The 20,664-nt window shown below is 46.1% G+C and overlaps 1 protein-coding gene across 10 annotated transcripts in view; it reads right to left on the bottom strand.

The window, feature by feature from the left end:
* Window positions 1-20,664, bottom strand: part of ARVCF (ARVCF delta catenin family member) — a 377,274-nt gene that overhangs the window by 82,078 nt on the left and 274,532 nt on the right. For all 10 annotated transcript variants that reach the window (XM_077308988.1, XM_077308989.1, XM_077308986.1 and 7 more), the window contains one exon: window positions 12,421-12,920. In XM_077308988.1, the coding sequence (XP_077165103.1) occupies window positions 12,421-12,920 (500 nt within the window). The remainder of the gene's footprint in view (window positions 1-12,420; window positions 12,921-20,664) is intronic.

Here is a 20,664-nt window from a genome sequence, read left to right as displayed (position 1 = left end):
CACAACAGACACCCTGTGAGGTGGGTGAGGCTGAGAGAGCCCTGATATTACTGCTTGGTCAGAACAGTTTTATCAGTGCTGTGGCGAGCCCAAGGTCACCCAACTGGCTGCATGCGGGGGAGTGCAGAATCAAACCCGGCTCCCCAGATTAGAAGTCCGCACTCCTAACCACAACACCAAATTACTGCAGGGCTCTTGAATCAACAAAGGCAACACATACGGAATCGAGAAATGCGACAAACACAGCTCCCAGCAGGCAGAACAGAAATCTGCAGCCTCTAATGCCCGGAGATCCTTAGTCCAAGGGGCGCGAGGAGCGTGGCTCCATTTTCCTTTCCGAAACGATGGAAACCTGACAAGTATTCCGGCAACTGAGATGAAGTCATCAATTAAAACCTCCCCTCTGCTCCCCAACTGTTTTAACCTCCCGCTATTTTCCTTCAGATATATAGTGCTAAACAGGGACATTAATCATTATATTTATTTCATTGATGCACTTCACTTACTCCATTATAGTTTATATGCATACTTAGCGTGGCAGTAATTATAGTCATATAGATTTTTTTTAACCCCCCTAAGGAAGTCATTCGAGCTTTTAAACAAATCTGTACAACAGGAATCAAAAGAGTAAATTAGCTCCCTACTGCTATCCATTCAAGACCAGAGAATCAGAAATTAATACCAAATTCACAGGAGTGGGGTGCACCCCATCCCCCCACCCCCGCATTGGTTGTCTGTGTTTGGTCATGTTCCCCCCCCTCCATAAGAGTTTCTTACAACGCAGCTAATTGCATGCAATCCCGATGATTTGCAGTCTGCACTTTACAACTCCTCTGTCTGAAAAGGTTATGGCCAGTCTAATGCACGTGAAAGGTCTTTAAGTGCCAGAAATGGGGAGGGGGAGGATCCAAAACCATTTGGGGAGGGATGGAACGGTTAGAGATTGGTGCCTTGCACTTGGGAGATCCCTCGAAATTTCCATCTCAGAAGAAGATCACAGGCACAGGAATGCCCATTGGCACTTACCGTGAAGGGTACTTCTCCCTGGGTTCTAGGACTCCATCCTTGATGGGTGGTTCTCACCGCTGGTGCTAGGGAGGCAGGCCTTAAATTTACTTCCTCTTCCTGTCTCCCTGGTAGAACCGCCCTCATCTTCAGTTGTGATCCTTCCAAAGCTCAGAGAAACAATACTCCAAACTACCGTAACCATAACTCTCTGTAATAATTTTTCTTTTCTTTCTTTCTTTTTTTTTTATAATAAGAACATGAAATAGTGGAAGAGGAAGCAGAAAAAACAGTTCCGAATAACTAAATTCCAATATTCCCCCTTTTCCTGTCCCATAATGACTATAACTGGACTAAATTTCAGACGACGCCCAGGGAGGGCTGGATGGAGTCCTAGAACCCAGGGAGAAGTACCCTTCACAGTAAGTGCCAATGGGCATTCTCCCCTGGTTCTAGGACTCCATCCTTGATGGGATATGCAAGAGCTTACTTTGTCCCGGGCGGGATTGTGTCGTCTGAATCTAAGCCTTGTAAAAGAACACTTCTGCCAAAGGCAGCCTCCGCTGCACTGTAATCACTAAGCTTATATGGCTAAATTTCTGTCCTCAGTTTTTTAAACTTAAACTGTCCGATGCATCTTGACTATCTTTGTATAGCCTCCTAATCTGCTTTATGCCAATAAACGTATTGTATTGTATTGAATACTAAGCTTATAGTGCCTAATAAAGGTGGAAATTGAAGACCAGGTAGCCGCCTTGCAGATCTGTTCTACAGAGGCAGAATTTATCATGGCAGCATTTGTTGCAGCCCCCCTAACTGAATGCGCTGTAATGCCAGAGGGCACAGGCCTACCCAAAGAACTGTATGTTTCAGCAATACAATCCCTGAGACACGTTCCAATAGCCACAGTAGACATCCTTTCCCCTTTATTAGGCGGAGAAATGCTTATGAACATTGACTCTGATCTCCTAAATGGCTCCGTACGTATAAGGAATGCCTTGAGGGCCCTTCGTACATCTAATCTATGCCACAAAACTTCTTTAGGATGTTTAGGGTCAGGAAAGAATGTAGGCAAATTGATTTCCCGCATCCTGTGGAATCTAGATTCCACCTTGGGCCTAAATATAGGATCTGTCCACAAAACCACCTTATCTTTGTAGAACACCCAAAGATCTTTCCTAATGGATAAAGCTCCTAATTCTGAAATTCGTCTAGCAAACGTTACTGCAACTAAGAAAATAACCTTGAGTCGCAAATGTCTCAATGAAATATCCTGTAAAGGTTCAAAAGGTTGTCTCAGCAACACTGATAGTACCACACTCAGGCTCCAAGTTGGGAAACGATGCACGGCTGGGGGAGAAACTACCGTGGCTCCCCTCAGAAACCTAGTAACGTGAGGATGCTTGGCTAAGGGAAACCCTTGAACCTTTGGAATAACTGTCACCAAGGCTGCCACCTGTCTTCGTAATGTGGATGGTTTCAAACCCTTATCCAATCCTTGTAAAAATTCCAAGATGACCCTTAACCCAGTCTTTAAAGGGTCCTTTTTTTTTTTTTTTTTGTCTGCACCACCTGACAAATACCTTCCAAGAATAATTATATATCCTAACAGTAGAAGGTTTTCTGGCCGCCAGTATGGTGCTAGTCACCTTTTCACTAAGGCTGCATTTTAGCAGAGCTGACCGTTCAGTCTCCGCGCGGTCAGCTGTAGCCAGCCTGGCTCGTAATGCCAAACTGGCCCGTGTCAAGAAATCTGGTATTACCGGTAATGACAGGTGTTTCCCCACCGCTAGACGCAGGATTGTTGCAAACCATGGTCTGCGTGGCCAATAAGGAGCCACCAGGATTACCTGTGCCCCTTGCTGTCTGACCCTTCTGAGTACCTTGGGAATGATTGGGACTGGAGGAAATGCATATAACAGACCCTGCGGCCATTGAGCCGTCAGGGCATCTATCTGTTCTGCTCTGAGTTGAGCAAACCTGGTGAAAAACCGAGGTAAGAGCGCATTCTCCTGACTGGCAAATAGATCTACCACTGGATTGCCAAAGTGATCCACAATCATTTTGAATACACCCCAATTCAAGGACCATTCTGCTTCGGAAATCTCCTGTCTACTGAGCCAGTCGGCCTGTACATTCAGGATCCCTTTGATATGTTCTGCTCTCAGGGACAGAAGAGTCTTCTCTGCCCATTGTAAAATCAGTGACGCTTCCTTGTGAATTGAGGGAGATTTCGTCCCCCCTTGCTTGTTTAAATAAGCCTTGGCTGCAACATTGTCCGTTCTTACCAGGACATGCTTTTGCTGTAATTTGATTTGGAAGTGTACCAAGGCCAGTCGAATTGCTCTGATTTCCAATAGGTTTATTGGAAACTCCCTCTCTTGTGCTGACCATTTCCCTAGAACATGCCTAGTCTCCAGAGTGGCTCCCCACCCCGACAGACTGGCATCTGTGAATAGGACTAATTCTTGTTCACGAAAAAACGTCCCTGACCAAGATTCACTGGCTTCAGCCACCACAAGAGGCTGCTCCTTACGGCAGGAGTCAACCTGATTCTGATGTTTGACTTGGCTGTTATTTTCTCCTGAAATGGCCTTAGAAGGGACTGTAAAGGACGCAGGTGGAAATGCCCCCATTGTAATGCTTCCGTGTTTCTACCAGAACTCCCATGAGTTTTGCCAGTGTCATAAGTGAAGTTGATTTTTCTCGTATCACAGCCCCCACCAGATCTCTGGTCTTTTTGATCTTTTTGTTTGGCAAAACCAATTTTCCTTTTTTTTTTTTTTTTTTTCGTGTTCAACAAAACTCCCAGATGCTCCAAAGCACTGGGTAGGAACCATGGAACTCTCTTCCAGATTGACTAGAAATCCGAATTCCTTCAGAGTGGTAATCACTCTCTCTGTGTGTGATGTTGATTCCTGAGCTGATGACGCTCGGATCAAGAGGTCGTCCGAAAATGATGTATTAACACGCCTGACTGGCGTAATGCCACAAATGGAATTGGACGCCAATCCCCGTTTGATTTTGGCACTGTAAACAGAATTTTCTCTGTTCCTCTGCAGGAACTATTTCTATTGCTCTTATGTTTAGTAGATGTTGGACTGCTTTTAGCAGAGCTTCTCTCTTGAGCCGATTTGCGCTTAATGGGGACACCAGACACCTGTTGGGGTGAATTGCAAAAAATTCTATTTTGTAACCAACCTGAACTATCTCTGCAGCCCATTAGACGGACTGCGCTTCAACCATCTGTAAGGGAACAATGATAAACGACCCCCTACCGGAATCTCCCTGTCTTCTAGGGAGTCATGCTTTATTCTGGGAGGAGTCTCTGTCCGGCTTCTCCTGTCTGTTGAAGCCTTGTCTGCTATATCGGGAGTAACGTCCCCTACGAAGGGAATATCGACTATTCCCCCAGGATCCTCTCCTGTTCTCCCGAAATCTTGGTAGGGTGTTCTGTGATCTGAAAGAAAAGCCTTGAAACTTTCTATCATTACCACGTCTAACAAACTTTGGCATCATTTGCTTTTTATCTCGGGTTTCGATCAAAATTCTATTCAATGCATCCCCGAACAATTTATCTCCCTGAAAGGGGTAGGCAATAACAATGGATTTGGAATGATTGTCTGCAGGCCAGGCCCTCAGCCAAAGACCACGCCTAGCAGCTGCCAAGGACGCAAGTCCCCTGGCTGCAAAAATAACTGCATCCAAAGTAGTATCTGCTAAATAACAAACTGCCTTTAACAGTCGTGATACACCTTCAGTAGACTTCTTGTCTGCTTCAGGAATTAATCTTACCAGCTTTCCAGTCCAGACTATCGAAGCCCTAGCCGTTATGGAAGCTGTGGACGAGGCTCTAATGGCCATAGTTACAGCCTCATGTGCCTTTTTGAGAGAAAAATCTCCTTTTTATCCATCTGGTCTCTAAGGTGACCCTCACCATTCTGAGAAACCAGACCCTGTGACTGCAAGGCCGTGACTGGTGCATCGACCAGAAATGTCTGTAAAACTCTTCCACATAGTCTGAGAGTTTGTAAAAACATTTTTTTTTTTATATATATATATATAAATGCCAGAAATTGCTTGTTAGCCATAGGTTTTTGCCATTCTGCCTTAATCTTTTTTTTTTTTTTTCAAAAAACTCAAGCATAGGAAACACCTTTTGTACGACCTCCACAGGAGGAAAAAATTCTTCCTTACCTTTCACTCTAGGCTTCATATCTTTTTCTGGCGGTGCCTCAGCTGCCTCTGGCTGAATAAGGGCTAAAGCCACAATACATTTCTGTAATAAGGGCTAAAGCCACAATACATTTCTGTAATAAATCTTGAAAATCCTCCTCTTTACAAAATCTCTGAGTTGACTCAGGGACCTGAATATCTTCCTCCATCGCCTGTGTCCCCTGTTCTTCATCCATCAAAAACTCACCTTCTGGATCGCTCACAGACGATCCTGAGGACATAGGTAAATTATAGCATATCTTTCTAGCCGCTTTGGTGGGAACGGACTGAGGAACCTGCTCATAGTGAACAGAATGCGATGGGGAATAATATTGAACAGGAGGATGCAGCATCCTAGGCGGTAAAGAAGGCACATTTAAAGCAGACCTCTGCTGATAAAACGAATTCATTTCGTTTCTTAACATACACTTCATAAAATTGAACATTTCAGAGGACATGCCAGCAGGCAGCCCTTCACTCACATTTGCAGGTCTGTCTCCAGAAGAAGTGCCAGGCTATGGGTGTCCCAGAGAGCTAACAGAGGTTTGGGATTCACCTTGTATTATAGAGCTCGTGCAGTCATTTTGGCATTCAGCCACTAGGGGGACTCCTTCCCCCACGTGCAACTCAGAGCTCGGCACATGGCTGCCCTCAAGGCCAAAGCTCCCTGCAGAGCTAATCATGACGCAGTCAGAATTGCCTCCGGAGCTTGTTTGTTTAGGCAGAACGCCTCTGCTAGCCCGTTCACACTTCTCTCCACGCAGCCTTTTGGCTGGTTTGCAAATAGCCTTCCTAGGCTTCTCGGGCTGCTGCTGGGCTGCCACGGTCAGTAAGGTTCCCGATGGAACGCAATCTGCCGGGCCCGTAGCTCCACCGGCAGCTCCATGCGTGCCTGGGAGATCAGACTCCAACAAATAATCATCTTGAAAAACACTTGTTGCCATTCTGAACAGTAAGTAAATTTCCTATTAATCTAACTTTTAAACTTTAAACTCTAACCTGGCAACATTAACTATGAACTGGGAGGGAAAGATACAGAGGAAAAGAAGTAGAAGGATTTTAGTATAGAAATTCCAACTAACAGTCTTAATCTAGCTTCTATAAAAAAAGGTGAAGAGCTAATGCTCACACAACCGCACTCCCTGCAGGCAGGAGAAAAACTGAAGATGAGGGCGGTTCTACCAGGGAGACAGGAAGAGGAAGTAAATTTAAGGCCTGCCTCCCTAGCACCAGCGGTGAGAACCACCCATCAAGGATGGAGTCCTAGAACCAGGGGAGAATGACCTTGTCCTGGGCCATGACTTTGGACTCTCCCTTTCACAGGAGGGGGTCAAACACCTGGATGAGGAAGAGGCTTGGGTTCAGGAATCAACCCATAGAGCAATCACCATGGCTAAAGCATCCAGGATAAGTATCTATCCAGCCACTGCTTGAAGACTGCCAGTGAGGGGGAGCTCACCACCAACTTAGGCAGTCAATTCCACTGCTGAAGTCTGACTGTGCCCCCCCCCCCCCCAATATCTAGCTGTCATCATTCTATACATCACTGCAGGTCCTCTCCTCTGCTGCCAACGGGAAGCTTTCCTGGCCATCCTCCAAGTGACAACCTTTCAAATACTTCAAGAGAGCCATCCTGTCCCTTCTCCATCTCCTCTTCTCCAGGCCGAACATTCCCGGGTCCCTCAGCCTTTCCTCCTAGGGCTTGGTCCTCAGGCCCTGGAATATCCTTGTTGCTCTCCTCCACATCCTCTCCATTTTGCCCATGTCCTTTTGGAAGCAAGGCCTCCAGAACTGCACACAGTATACCGGGGGGGTGTCTGACCAATGGGATATAGGGCAGGACTTGACATCTTTTGATTTTGGTGCAATGCCTTGGTTGATAAAGCCCAAGGCTGCATTTGCCTTCTTCACCGCCACAGAACACTGTTTGCTCACATTTAGCTTACATCCCGCAAAGATCCCGTTCATACACACTGCTACCCAGAAGTGAATCTCCCATCCAATATGCATGCTTCTCATTTGTGTGGGAAGCATGGGTGGTTGGCCATTGCTTTCCTCTGCAGAGACTTCCTTGGTGGTCCCCAACGAAGTACCGACCCCACACCAGTAATACCAAAAATGCAAGCGTTTTAGGAGAAGATGTACGGTGCATGCAAACCGTCATGAAAACGAAGGCTTATGGCTTCCATTCGCACAACAAAGAAGACAACTTGAACCAGGGACATTCAAACCGAACCAGTAAACCTGTGCAACTAGCTTGCAACCCTAATGTAAGGAAGGTTATCTGTCCTTCACTCTTCAACTATCCGTGTGAATTTAACCATACCAGTAGCATTTGTCAGCTTTTGATGCATGAGGATCTTACTAAAACGGGACTCAGAGCTTGATGCGGAATTGGAATAGGCCCGTTCTCTATCGGAGAAGCATTAAAAATAGAGCATAAGCCTGCATCCAGCTTGCGGCTTTCGGATGACGACTGAAAATATTCCCCTGCCAATTTGTCAAAGGTGCTCTATAAACAAATTCCGCACAAGAATAGCACGAGCTCAGCCGCAGCTATTTCCCTGCCAATGGAAAGAAATTGTCACGTGGGCAGCATTTTCTGTTGTTCTCGAATTGCATAGATTGGAAGGTTCCCAGAGGGCATTTCCCCACCTTGCAGAACATTAACGTGAACATCCGTCATTTGTAAGGATACGCCAAAGGCCACTGCACACCGATCAGGGCATCTTTCCCTGTTTCTTTTGCAAACTGTTACCGCCTGCATCTAAAGATTTCCATCTCAACGTGTTCTTTTTCTCCCACCCACCTTCAAAATCTGCCTTTGTAAACCTTGTAAGCACCTGGGTGGCAGCAAAGAGGTTTACGCTTCTCGAGGAAATGTAATAAATGTTGTACATGGTGAGGAAAAGGTCAGAAAAAGAACAAAATCTGCATTTGACAAGCAGTTAAGGCCACGGGCCCACCAACTACAGGGCTCAGTCTTCCACTGGCTGGCTACGAGAACAGGGTTTTATTTTGATACTGTAAAAAAAGGCGGGGCGATCAAAAGTGGCAGCCAAATGCCTTCCAAAATCCAGATTGTCCGTTTTGCTGGCCTGGAGCGGGCTTTCCCAGGCAGGGTTTTGTGAAACCCTGAGATTTCTTGATGGCCCTGGAAGGGTTTCCCAATGGGTGGGAGTTAACTAATTTTTAAATATATATATTTTTAAATCTGTTAAACATTTATTGGGTGATATGACCATATATCGTCATGTTTACTCACCCACCCCTCCCAAAATCGCCAGTGATGGGCCTGGAGGGGGGTGAGAAGGGGAGGGAGGGGGGAGGGGGGCGTGTGTCCACAGCTTTGTTTCCCAACCATATTCTGCCCAATCGTGTCCCTTTTTGGGTTTGGCCAAGCCTGAAGAACCTTTCAGGGGGTTCTCAATGGTAAAAAGGTTGAAAAAGGCAGGCCTGGGGGATAATTTTGACTGTAAGAGTAAATGGAGTAGCAAATGCAGTTAACCTTCCTTTTCACTAAAACAAAATCTACAGTGGTAAGTGCTGAATTTCCAAGGTGCAAAGTGGCCAAGCTGCAAGAGCTGGGGAGAGTCTCATATCCCAAAACTGGAAATACATGCGCTATAAAGAGTGATGATTTGAGTCTAGCAGGGGCCATGGCAGAGAGGCATGGCCAGCTAATATCCCAGTACCGTGAAGCCTGAAAAACCAATCAAATGTTTGAAAAAGGCTGGATTAGTCAATGATTTGGGACAATACAAACAGCACCTCTCACCCACAGGCTTCCCATCAGTCTGAATAAATAATATACAGGTAACAGAATATTTGGACTTTGGTTCACAGAGAAAAGTACTTTCTTGGTGTAGTGGTTAGGAACACCAAAATCTAATCTGGCAAGCCGGGTTTGATTCCCCGCTCCTCCTCCACATGCAGCCAGCTGGGTGACCTTGAGCTCACCCCAGAACTGATAGAGCTGTTCTGACCAAGCAAGTCAGCTTCTCTCAGCCTCCCCTCCCTCACAGGGTGTCTGTTGTGGGGAGAGGAAAGGGGAAGTGACTGTAAGCTGCTTTGAGACTCCTTCTGGCAGAGAAAAGGCAGCATATAAGAACCAACTCTTCTTCTTCTTGTAACTAAACAAGCGATTTGCCCAGTGTCAAAGAGAAGACCCTCGTGACCCTAATTCTAGAACATTTAAAAGTAAACCAAAGAAATCATCCATCAGGATGAGAGCCGAAAGAATGAAAAGCTTATTAACAGCTTCTGACTTCCCTTGCCCATCCGAGCTACAGGGCAAGGGAATTCTATTAGGGCTTTTTGACGGTCTGTCCAAGAGCCCTAATAGAATCCCCTTGCCCAGAAGCTCTGATGGGAACAGCTGTTCATCCCCAAGCCTTATCGCTCTTGATAAAGCACAATCATTTGCTGCTCTTCCAAATCAGAACGTATTATCAGACAGGCCCTCATTCTTCTCGGTATCGAGACTCGGCAAACAATCTGCTGGTACACCCCGCTCTGCCTGGGTCCTGAGAGATTGCTCCCAACCCCAGGCAGGAGGGACGAAAGAACCACAAAAGATCGATTGCAGCCCGCTTGTCACACCATTTGTGATGTGCTGCATAAACACCGCGAGGCTTCCGAGGCAAAGGATGATCCTACGCATTTAGATATATTTTTTTAAAGGTAAAGGGACTGAACTGTCACTGGAACATTATATATAATAATATCATTTTATTTCATCAGCGTACAGCTCACTCTGACAGCACTCGCTCACTGCTCTGCCATTAAGGTCAGCTGCGATTCAACCAAGCTCAACCGCGCCAGCTTTGTCCGTCATGCTTCACTCAGGGTTAATATTTTGTTTTTACACTGTGGAGGAGGAGGGAGGAAGCCCAGGATGTACCATCAGTAAATAGGGTGCAAAAGGAACATTATTTGCTTTCCATAGAATCATAGAGCTGGAAGGGATCCCACACGGCCATCTAGTCCAACCCCTTGCACAATGCAGGAAGCTCACAACTACCTGCCCATGCCCAAGTGACCCGAATTCTGGCGCCAACACTCCCCTCCCGCGCCACGGCACTGGCCGCTTCTGGCTGGAACGGCCGCTTCGGCAGCCGAACTGCCCAACCCTAGTTCAGAGGTCTTTAAAAGGGGGATTAGTCAGATTCATGGAGATCTGTATCAACAGTTACTATCCAGAATAAGATAAACAGAGGGGGAGCATATAGGTCTGTTTACCCTGGAGAAAAGACCTCTGAGAGGTGATACAATAGCTGTCTTCAAGTACTTAAAGGACTGTAGCTTAGAGCAGGGGTAGTCAACCTGTGGAAGAGGACGCTGGCAGGGGCTCATGGTAATTGTAGTCCATGGACATCTGGAGGAACACAGGTTGACTACCCCTGCGATATACCACTAAATAACAGTTTTGGGGAAGCAATGACAGGGGAGGGTTGTTGCACTTGTGTCTTAGTAAGAGCTTCTGGGGTCATCTGATGGCCATTGTAGGAAACAAGATGGTGGGTTAGATGGAAGTTTTGCTTAATCCAGTTGGGTACTTCTTAAAAGGATAAAAAGAAGGCGTAAGAATTTATTCCAGACACTAACATTTCTGGGATTGATCCTGTTTGACAGTAGCGCTGCCAAGGGCAAACTTAATTCATTAATTAAGATTCAAAGCCAACCTCCTTGAGGAATAAAAGGGCAAACGCCAGCTCATTTTGGCTGCTTCAAAGAAGGCTGATTACCATTAATGGCATTCAGGGCAAATTATAGGCCAGCTTTTCTATTATTAAATCAAAAGGATATTTTCTTCCCGCGGCATTCAGAAAACCGGCTTCTAACCAACAGCTCCCATTGTTGCTGCAAAGAGAAAAGGATTTCGTTTCTCTTATTTTTATTTCAAAGGAGAAATCCCCAAATAAGTCAATAAATAATCCCTTATGGCAAAGAATCAAATACAGCAAACTGAAGGAAAAAAAAAACCTCAATAAGCATATTACTCAAAGAGTTTCAATGGGGAAAAACAGATACATGCAACAAAAGCAAAACAAGCACTAAACCCACAGGCTAAACAACATCAAGTCATTATACTTCTGGACTTAATGAGAGACCATTCATTCATTCATTCATTCATTCATTCATTCATTCATTCATCATGCAGCATGTGTGTTGTACAGCTTGAGAGAGATCCTAAGATTGTCTGGCAGACAAACAAGAGACATTCAGAGGTGGATATTCCTGGTCTTTAGTTAGAAGAAGAGATGGTCTTTATACCCCGCTTTTCACTGCCCAAAGGAATGTCAAAGCGGCTTACAATCAACTTCCCTTCCTCTCCCCACGGCAGACCCCTTGTAAAGAAGGTGAGGCTGAGAGAGCTCTGAGAGAACTGCTCAGTAAGGCTGCCTCTGCCAGGACTGTGACTAACCCAGGGTCAGCCAGCTGACTGCATGTGGAAGAGTGGGGAATCAAACCCGGCTCGCCGGATTAGAAGCCGACACTCATAACCACGACACCAAGCTGACTTTAGTTAGCTGAGTCATAACACAGGTGGGTGACAGACAATTTGTTCTGACATAACAAATGACTTCCAATGACAAAATAGGACCAAGATCAGGAGAACTACTGTCCAGACAGTGTTAACCACCACAAAGAAAGGCAGGATACGAATGTTTTCAATAAAGACACAAACAAGGATAGGAGAAGAGGATCAACTTCCCTTCCTCTCCCCACAACAGACCCCTTGTGAGGTGGGTGAGGCTGAGAGGGCCCTGATATCACTGCTCGGTCAGAACAGTTTTATCAGTGTTGTGACTATCCCAAGGTCACCCAGCTGGCTGCATATAGGACAGCACAGAATCGAACCTGGCTCACCAGATTAGAAGTCCGCATTCCTAACCACTACACCGAACTGGCTTTCCGTGATTTCATCTAGCCCCCTTCTAAAGTGTGTGTGTGTGTGTGGGGGGGGGTATCACCAGGTCTTATGACGATGACTTTCACAGGACAAATAAGTCACTGTGTGAAGAAATGCCCCCATTTTGTCTCTCTTCAACCAACTGCCAATCGGTGTCACTGCCTGACCCCAAGATCTCGTTTTATGCAAACAGGAAGATAAACAAAACCTCAAGGAGCAATCTCCACACCTGAAGGAGAAGAAGGAAGAAGGGATTTCCGAAGAAAAAAAGTACGGACACTGACCTGTAATGAGTTCTCGTACTTCCATGTCGTTTGTCTTCCGCAGTAACCTGATCAAAGCTGGGATCCCATCACAGTTCTTTATCGCCACCTTGTTCTCGTTATCCTTCCCGTAGGAGATGTTCCGGAGAGCTCCACAAGCTTTACGGTGCACCTCTGGCTTTGGGTGGTCTAGCAGGCCGACCAGGATCGGGATCCCTTTGAGGTGCCTCACGTCCTTCTTAATTTTATCGTTCTCGTAGCACAGGTGCTGAAGGTACGCGGCCGCGTTGGACTTAACCGGGTCAATGGGATGACTGAGCATTGCGATGACTTCGGGGAGGTCGGGGTCCCGCCACCTGGGGTCCTTGCGGATGCTGTCGATGGAAGGAGAACGTTTGCCCAAGCGGTCGATGCTGGCCATGCTCCCCCTCTCTGGCTGAGCCAGCGGTGCTGCGTAACTACCATGCAGGTATGGGATCCTCTCATCAACAATCTCAGACTCAATTGGGTCGTCGTAGCCCCTGTTGGGAGAGCAATAAGCACTGAGTTAGAGCCTTATCCCTTGTTCCTCTTAATATTTGTGAAACAGCCCTGGGGGCGGAGATTGTCCTGGCTGTCCAAGATGGAATAGGGCCAATCAGGGTGAGGCAAGCTCAGACAGCCCCCAGTTTCAGAAGAAAAGTTGGTTTTTATACAATGCTTTTTCAGTGCCTGAAGCAGTCTCAAAGTGTCTTATGCTCGCCTTCCCTTTCCTCTCCCCACAACAGACACCCTGTGAAGTGGGTGAGGCTGAGAAAGCCCTGATATTACAGAATCACAGAATCATAGAGATGGAAGGGGTCACACAGGCCATCTAGTCCAACCCCCTGCTCTACGCAGGATCAGCCCAAAGCATCCTAAAGCATCCAAGAAAAGTGTGTATCCAACCTTTGCTTGAAGACTGCCAGTCAGAACAGCTTTATCAGTGCTGTGACTAGCCCAAGGTCACCCAGCTGGTTGCATGTGGAGAAGCGAGGAATAAAACCCAGCTCACCAGATTAGACGTCCACACTCCTAACCACTACACCAAGCTGGCTCTGGTGGAATATAAGTTCACATATTACCATTATAGTATAGTATAATGAGTCCTACAATATTATTATTATTAATTTTTTGCTAGTCACGATGCCACCATTAAGGAAAGAGAGAGGAGGGAAAGAGGCATTCAGGGGGGAGATTCCCACACACAATCATTGCTGCTTATGCCAGTCAGGCTAATCGACTGAACTATGGAAACTAAGGTCATGTAAACCTCTTTTTTTTTTTGAAGGAAGGAAGGACACTGAATAACCAGCATGAAATATGACCAAGGTCAGGCAGAGAAAAATGTAGACCATGAATCACACCTGGACCACTATTTCCAATTCCTAAGCATTTAAGTACCTGTCTGCCTTGCCACCAACACTGCAACACCTGACATTATTGAAAAATGGAGTCTAATGTTGTTTTTAGGGAAGTGCTAATTTCACCTCACCAGAGTGGTGTTGAAGGCAGAGACAGAATCTGAAGAATAATGGGGAAGAGAGCCAGGCTAGTGGCTTCCATCTTTCTGCGGCTTCAGTAAGAGCAGAACATCTATGGCTGCCACATGGAGAGTGGGAACCCTACTAATTTCTGATCTGTTTATTGAGGTGTCCTCCCATCCATATGTACGGGTGGGAGAAGGGGTAGTTTTGATCAGAGAAGAGGACCCCTCGGTTGCCTTACCTGGTGGTATTTTGAAGGAAAATGCTCAAAGCATCAATGTTTTTTGGCAGGTAAAACACGGGACAGGTCAGGGCACTTTTCCTCTCCCCTACTGTCATGGGCCACCCCTGATTTGAGGATCATGGAGCCTGGGGAAGACAGGAACCTCATTCGGGTACAATGCAATAGAGCCTGCCCTCCGAAACATCCATTTCCCCAAGGGAACTGATCTCTGTAGCCTAAGGATCTCTGTAATTCTGGGGGAATCCCCAGGTCACACCTGGAGGCTGGCATCCATAAATGTTACACATCCATCCCTTGCTTTCTGTGTGAAAGGGATGATTTATGAATAAATACACAGATCTTGCCAGACATGTCTAGTTTGACCCTCATCCTCTCAGTAACCGTGCATGGAATGGATGAAGCTTCTCTGGATATGGCCAAGCCGTTGGTCCATCAAGGCTACTCATCTATTTCAAGTGTCAGTAGCTCCCCAAGATGTTCTCAAAAGGTTTTGACTATTTCAACGAAAGATTCCTTTTATGTTTCTCGATCGCTTTGTTTGGGTTGTCTGCTTCAGATTGTTGGTTTTGTAGATTCGTTTGTAACATATACACAGGCCATTCATTTTTAATGCACAGTTTATGTAATATTTATACCCATCTGCATTTAGTACGCAGAGTTGATCTGCTAATAATATTGGGGAGGGGAACGCATTTGGTTCAGGGGGGGGGGTTATGCAAAGAAACGGAATATGGCAGAAAAATACAAAAATCCAGGCTTGCTCAGCTTAAAGGAGAAACAAAAGTGAAACAACGTGTCTCCCACCCCGGGTTTAAAGAGCAGAGATGAGAAAATCAAAATCATTCCTAATGTTAACTAATGGATGACCCTATAAACAAGAAGCGTGAAGAAATGTGTGTTAGCTTTTAAAAAACAGAGAGAAAGAGCGGGAGAAAAGAGATCCTTTTATTGATGCAGTTACTGAAATATGTATAATTCATTACGGGTTTTTTAGGGCCGCAATTTACAATGTCTCAACAGCCATTACGGCTGATTTTATGCCGCGGAGCTGTTTCCATTCTGCAGCATAAAAGAAGATAATAATGTTACATACCTATCAATATTGTCTTGTAAGACTTGAGGGTAATGAGCACCAAAAGTGGTTCTTGCAATTGCAAAAATTTGCCAGCTCTGGGTTGGAAAATACTGGTAGATTTTGGGGGTGGAGCCGGGAATGGTGAGGTTTCGGGCAGGGTGGGACCTCCGTGGAATATAATGCTAGGGAGTTCACCTTCCAAAGCAGTCCTTTTCTCCAGAGGAACTGGTCACTATAGCAGGTGGTTATATCACTTTCAGGGGGCGTGGCAGGAAGGTGTGGCCAGCTGACATCATTTCCAGGGTCCTTGAAGCCTGAACATTTATTTGGGTAGTATGTAAATAACAATGTATTCTTTAAAATGTCTATTAGTGGTTGAAATCACATATGATTTTAATCAATCCACTTTGATAGATAAGCAGTGTAAAAAGGGAATATTTAGCTGGCAACGTCTACAGTATTTGGGGCGTGCCTCAGCTGTCAAACTTCTACAATAAGAGGTCTTAGCATTCAAATTTCCCTGGGTTTCACCTCTTTTCAAGGCAGGCCCTTGTCCTGGTATATAGCCAGCGAGTGACAGCTATGTTATGTTGAGGTAAAGACATTAGTCATATAGTCAGAGGAACCAGACTTTCCTAAACTTCAGAAACAAACGTTTGACATTGGAAACGGTTTCTCGTCAAAGTATGAAAAATTGAACTCTGTGGCAATCCCTTGCTGCTGCGCCTGTTCCCATGCCCCTGATCCGTGGAGAAAAGGAGGAATAAAAGGTTTTGCTGATGCTGTGACATCATTTCCAGGCAAAATCCTGGAAGTGATGTCACAGTCAACCATTATCGAATCATAGAATCGGAAGGGGCCACACAGGCAATCTAGTCCGCTGCTCAATGCAGGATCAGCCTAAAGCATCCAGCGCTTTAAGAATCCCATTTCTATGGTTTTTACCATGGAAATTGGAGGGATTCACAAAGAGTTCTGGGTGGATGGGTATGACATCACTTCCAGGTTTTCACCTGGGACTGATGTCACAATCTTGGTGATACTGTTTGCCAGGTCCCCCTGGAGAGAGCCCAGTGGCTAAGATAAAAAGCAGAGGCAAGGACATGAACTGTGTTCAGTTTTGGGCACCACAGTTGAAGAGGGATGTAGTCAAACTGGAGCATGTCTCAAAGAGGGCAACAAAGATGGTGAGGGGTTTGGAGACCAAGACATATGAGAAAAGGCTGGGGGAGCTTGGTCTGTTTAGCCTGGAGAGGAGAGGACTGAGAGGGGATCTGATAACCATCTTCAAGTATTTTAAAGGCCGCCATATAGACAATGGAGCAGGGTTGTTCTCTCTTACCCCCGAGGGACGAACCAGAACCAATGAGATGCAATTAATTCAAAGGAAATTCTGTCTAAACATCAGGACAAAGTTCCTGACAGTTAGAGCGGTTTCTCAGTGGAATAGGCTTCCTCGGGAGATGATGGGTTCTCCATCTTTGGAAATTTTTAAACAGAGGCTGGATAGCCATCTGATGGAGAGGCTGATTCTGTGAAGGTTCAAAGGGGTGGCAGTGGATGAGCAATAGGGTTGTCTTACATAGTGCAGGGGGTTGGACTAGATGACCCAAGAGGTCCCTTCCAACTCTATGATTCTAGGTAAAAGAAGTCAGAAGAAAATCCCACTTTTGTACCTACCAGGGGCTTTGTTTGGCCATCCAAAATTGGCCTGGAAAGATCTGGTGACTGCACATCCGGATAGCCGTCCTGGAACAGGTTGTGGACCAGAAAAACAATAGAACTCCAAGCCAGAAGGAATATTGTCTGGTAGTGCCTGGAGTCACTAAAACTCATGGCACCTTTATTGAATTCTGCCTCAGGCTGTTGGTGTCTGGACTTTGTCCCTACCAGCAAAAGCCTCTGCAAATGAGCTGATTATTGGAAAAGAAACAGGATTATGGACCCCGCTGCCATTCCCTCAGCCTGCATAGGGACTTGCCTCCCAAGGAGAGTAACACTTCAGAAATTTGCTGGAAAGCAACACTACACAGCAACAAATAAGGTGATTTCTGTCCTGGGCTTGAGGATCGCAACCGCCTCTTCTTTGCAAATGCTTAAATAGCATTGCTGGTGATCCCAGACGCTTTTAATGTGCAGATGGCCTTACAATACCACAGTAATGCATAAGCATTTATTCATGATATCAGAGGAAAAGCGGGAAAAGACAACAGTTCTTATCATTGCTATCTGAAGCTTCTTATTCCCCCCAACTTACTCCCATCTACCCCCCCCGCACACACACGCAAACGCTGGCAGGGGCTCATGGGAATTGTAGTCCATGGACATCTGGAGGACCACAGGTTGACCACCCCTGCCCTAGCCTACTAGACAACCCTGTAGGAGCCATGAACCTCACTAAAGGACCTTCAACTAGACATTCTTAGTCAACACTGCCTCACAGGTAGAAGAAGAAAGGGGGTGCCATAGTGAGGTCCCTGGAAAAAGGGAAGGGAAGACTCAAACAAATGGATAAATAACAGATGGTGGGAAAGCTAACAGAGAGAGAGATGAGGCAGAGTAAAGCAAATTGACTGAAATGGCAGATTTTGTTAGTTCTGCTGAACAGTTCTAAAAGTATATAGTTCAAGTGGATTCAAGGACCTTGAAGGGAGGCGAATTAATGGTTGAAATGCTTGAGGGGGACGAAAAGAGAACTGATTACAATGAAAACATGACTGACAAAATGGCGGTGGGGAGGGGAGACAGACACCCACATACCAACACACACAAACACACACACAGAAAAACCCAGTCCGAAGCTATTCATGTCAGGATAAATGGAAAGGGGAACAGTTGGTTTATTCTTAGCTTTGTGAGGTAAAAGATGAGGGCCATTAGGAGCGTAAGATAAATGGGGTGGAGGTTGAACAAACGGCCGTTGTAGGAGGACAGGAGTGAGAAAGGATGAAGTGTGCCCGAGCAGAGCTAAGGGCAAAATTGAGACAGATGACATGGGAAAGGCATCTGTATAAAACCACACAGTGAATCTGGGGGGGGGGGGAGGGAGGAAGCATTGAGGGCCAAGAGGGGAGGAAACTGGGGGATGAGCCAAAGCAAAGCACGGAGAGAGAGAGAGAGAGAGAGAGAGAGAGAAAGTAAACTAAGAGGGAAGAGGAGAGGATTCAGCCAGAATACCTTTATTGGCATAATTCAGGGTTTTTTTAATATCGACAAATATTATTATATTATTTATTATTAAATACAGCCCCAATATCATGAACAATCCCAGCGCATGTCAGTATAAATCTCCTTTTATGAACTAAGAGCTCATTGTTTAGCTACTGCCACCAAGAATTTTGCCACCTTTTCTGTAACCTTGGAGTCTCGATCAGCCAAACTGCGGCCCTCCAGATGTCCGTGGACTACAATTCCCATGAGCCCCTGCCAGCATTTGCTGGCAGGGGCTCATGGGAATTGTAGTCCACGGACATCTGGAGGGCCGCAGTTTGACTACCCCTGAGCTAGTCATTTATGGATCAGTTTCGGATTATTTGGACAAGGCGTTGGAACTATAGTTTTCATAATTTCGTAAATTATTGTAAAGGTGGCAATCCAAAAGTTATGTGTGACAGAGAGGCGGGGCTAGGCTTGTGCGATCCGGGGCGCTTCGGCAATCATTGAAGCCCGAAGAGGCCAGCGCTGCGGCACGGAGGGGAGGGGTGCTGGCGGTGCTGCCCTTCCCCTCCACGCCGTGGCACTGGCCACTTTGCACTTCAGTGATCGCCGAAGCACCCCGTAACGCACAACCCTAGTGGGGACAACCTGCTCTACATCTACATAGCCTTTCTTGATAAGGTATTCTCAAGAATCGGCCGCATAAGTTCACTGAGAGCAAGGAGTGAAGAGGATTCAAACACGTCATGGAGAATAAGTAAGGCACGAACCATAGCTCACCACTGGCCAGAACTAGTGCGGGATAGAGGTTCAACTTCCAGGTGGAGCACCTAGGGTTCAATTCCAAAAAAGCTCAGTGGATAACCTTGGGCAAGTCCCTCTTTCTCTCTAAGCCTAACTTGCCTCCCAGCAGGGTTGTTAGGAGGGAGGGGGGAAGGAAGATAGAGGACCCATCCCTGAGCCCCAGAGATGGAACAAGTCAATAAAAACAGATATTTTGCATGCCCTTGCTATCTCCAGTTAAAATCATCTCAGACCGCATGTGCTAACAAGATCTAGGAGAGTTGCCGCCAACCAGAAACGGTAGTAGAAATGAATGGACTGAATCCTCATGCGCTAGTCCCGTAAATTATGTAGGTCGGTGTTTTCTTCTCAGGGGCATCTACTAAGAACCGAGGGGAGAAATGAAGGTATTCAAATGGCCGTACAAGTTCTTCAGACAGAAAAAGATTAACCTTTTTGCTACGTCTCCCCATGTCTAAATTGTTTAAAGTTCAAACCATTCAATTATTATTACCTTGTTGTTGTTGTTATGTGCGAAGTCGTGTCCGACCCATCGTGACCCCATGGACAATGATCCTCCAGGCCTTCCTGTCCTCTACCATTCCCTGGAGTCCTTTTAAGTTTGCACCTACTGCTTCAGTGACTCCATCCATCCACCTCATTCTCTGTCGTCCCCTTCTTCTTTTGCCCTCGATCACTCCCAGCATTAGGCTCTTCTCCAGGGAGTCCTTCCTTCTCATGAGGTGGCCAAAGTATTTGAGTTTCATCTTCAGGATCTGGCCTTCTAAAGAGCAGCACCCAGGTATTATTACCTGGGTGACAGCTAAAAACCCAGAGATATTATCAAATATTACTGTAATAAAGCAAAAATCCCGCTTTCCGAAGCTGGAGGGCGAAGGGCAGGGGTAGTCCAACTGCGGCCCTCCAGATGTCCATGGACTACAATTCCCAGGAGCCCCTGCCAGCGAACGCTGGCAGGGGCTCCTGGGAATTGTAGTCCATGGACATCTGGAGGGCCGCAGTTGGACTACCCCTGGCGAAGGGTATGATGAAATTTCAGTGGGTTGTGATGGAAAATCAGGGCATGGTGGGCCTGAAAATACAACTGACCTCCACCCACCCCCAAACATGATGTCAAAGCCCTGACTGATGTTTTGCCATATTTCCTGCTTGATGTTTTATGCTGTGACATTTCCTGACCCTACCATGCAATTTGCTTAGTGTCACTGGCTTGCTCGGCCCTTTAGAGTTAATTTTTTGATCTCTTAGCCGATTTGACACTGGGAGGGGCCAAGAGCTTTGGGTTGAAAAGGGGGTCCCTGTGTAGTGTCACCAGTCTTAGCAAGGACCCATGATCTAATTGTTTTCTTTTCAATAAAGTGCTTTCTTTTACTAAATGAAGCCTGGTTACTTGGAGCAATCGGGAATCTCACAGATTGCTAAGACTGGGGGCTCTACGCAAACACCCCCTTATCAACCCAAAGCCCTCGGGCCCTCCCAGA

The sequence above is a fragment of the Paroedura picta genome, chromosome 13 (assembly GCF_049243985.1).
Source record: "Paroedura picta isolate Pp20150507F chromosome 13, Ppicta_v3.0, whole genome shotgun sequence".
NCBI classification, from domain to species: domain Eukaryota; kingdom Metazoa; phylum Chordata; class Lepidosauria; order Squamata; family Gekkonidae; genus Paroedura; species Paroedura picta.
Note: the sequence above shows the minus strand (reverse complement) of the source record. Positions and strands in the feature narration are given on the sequence as shown.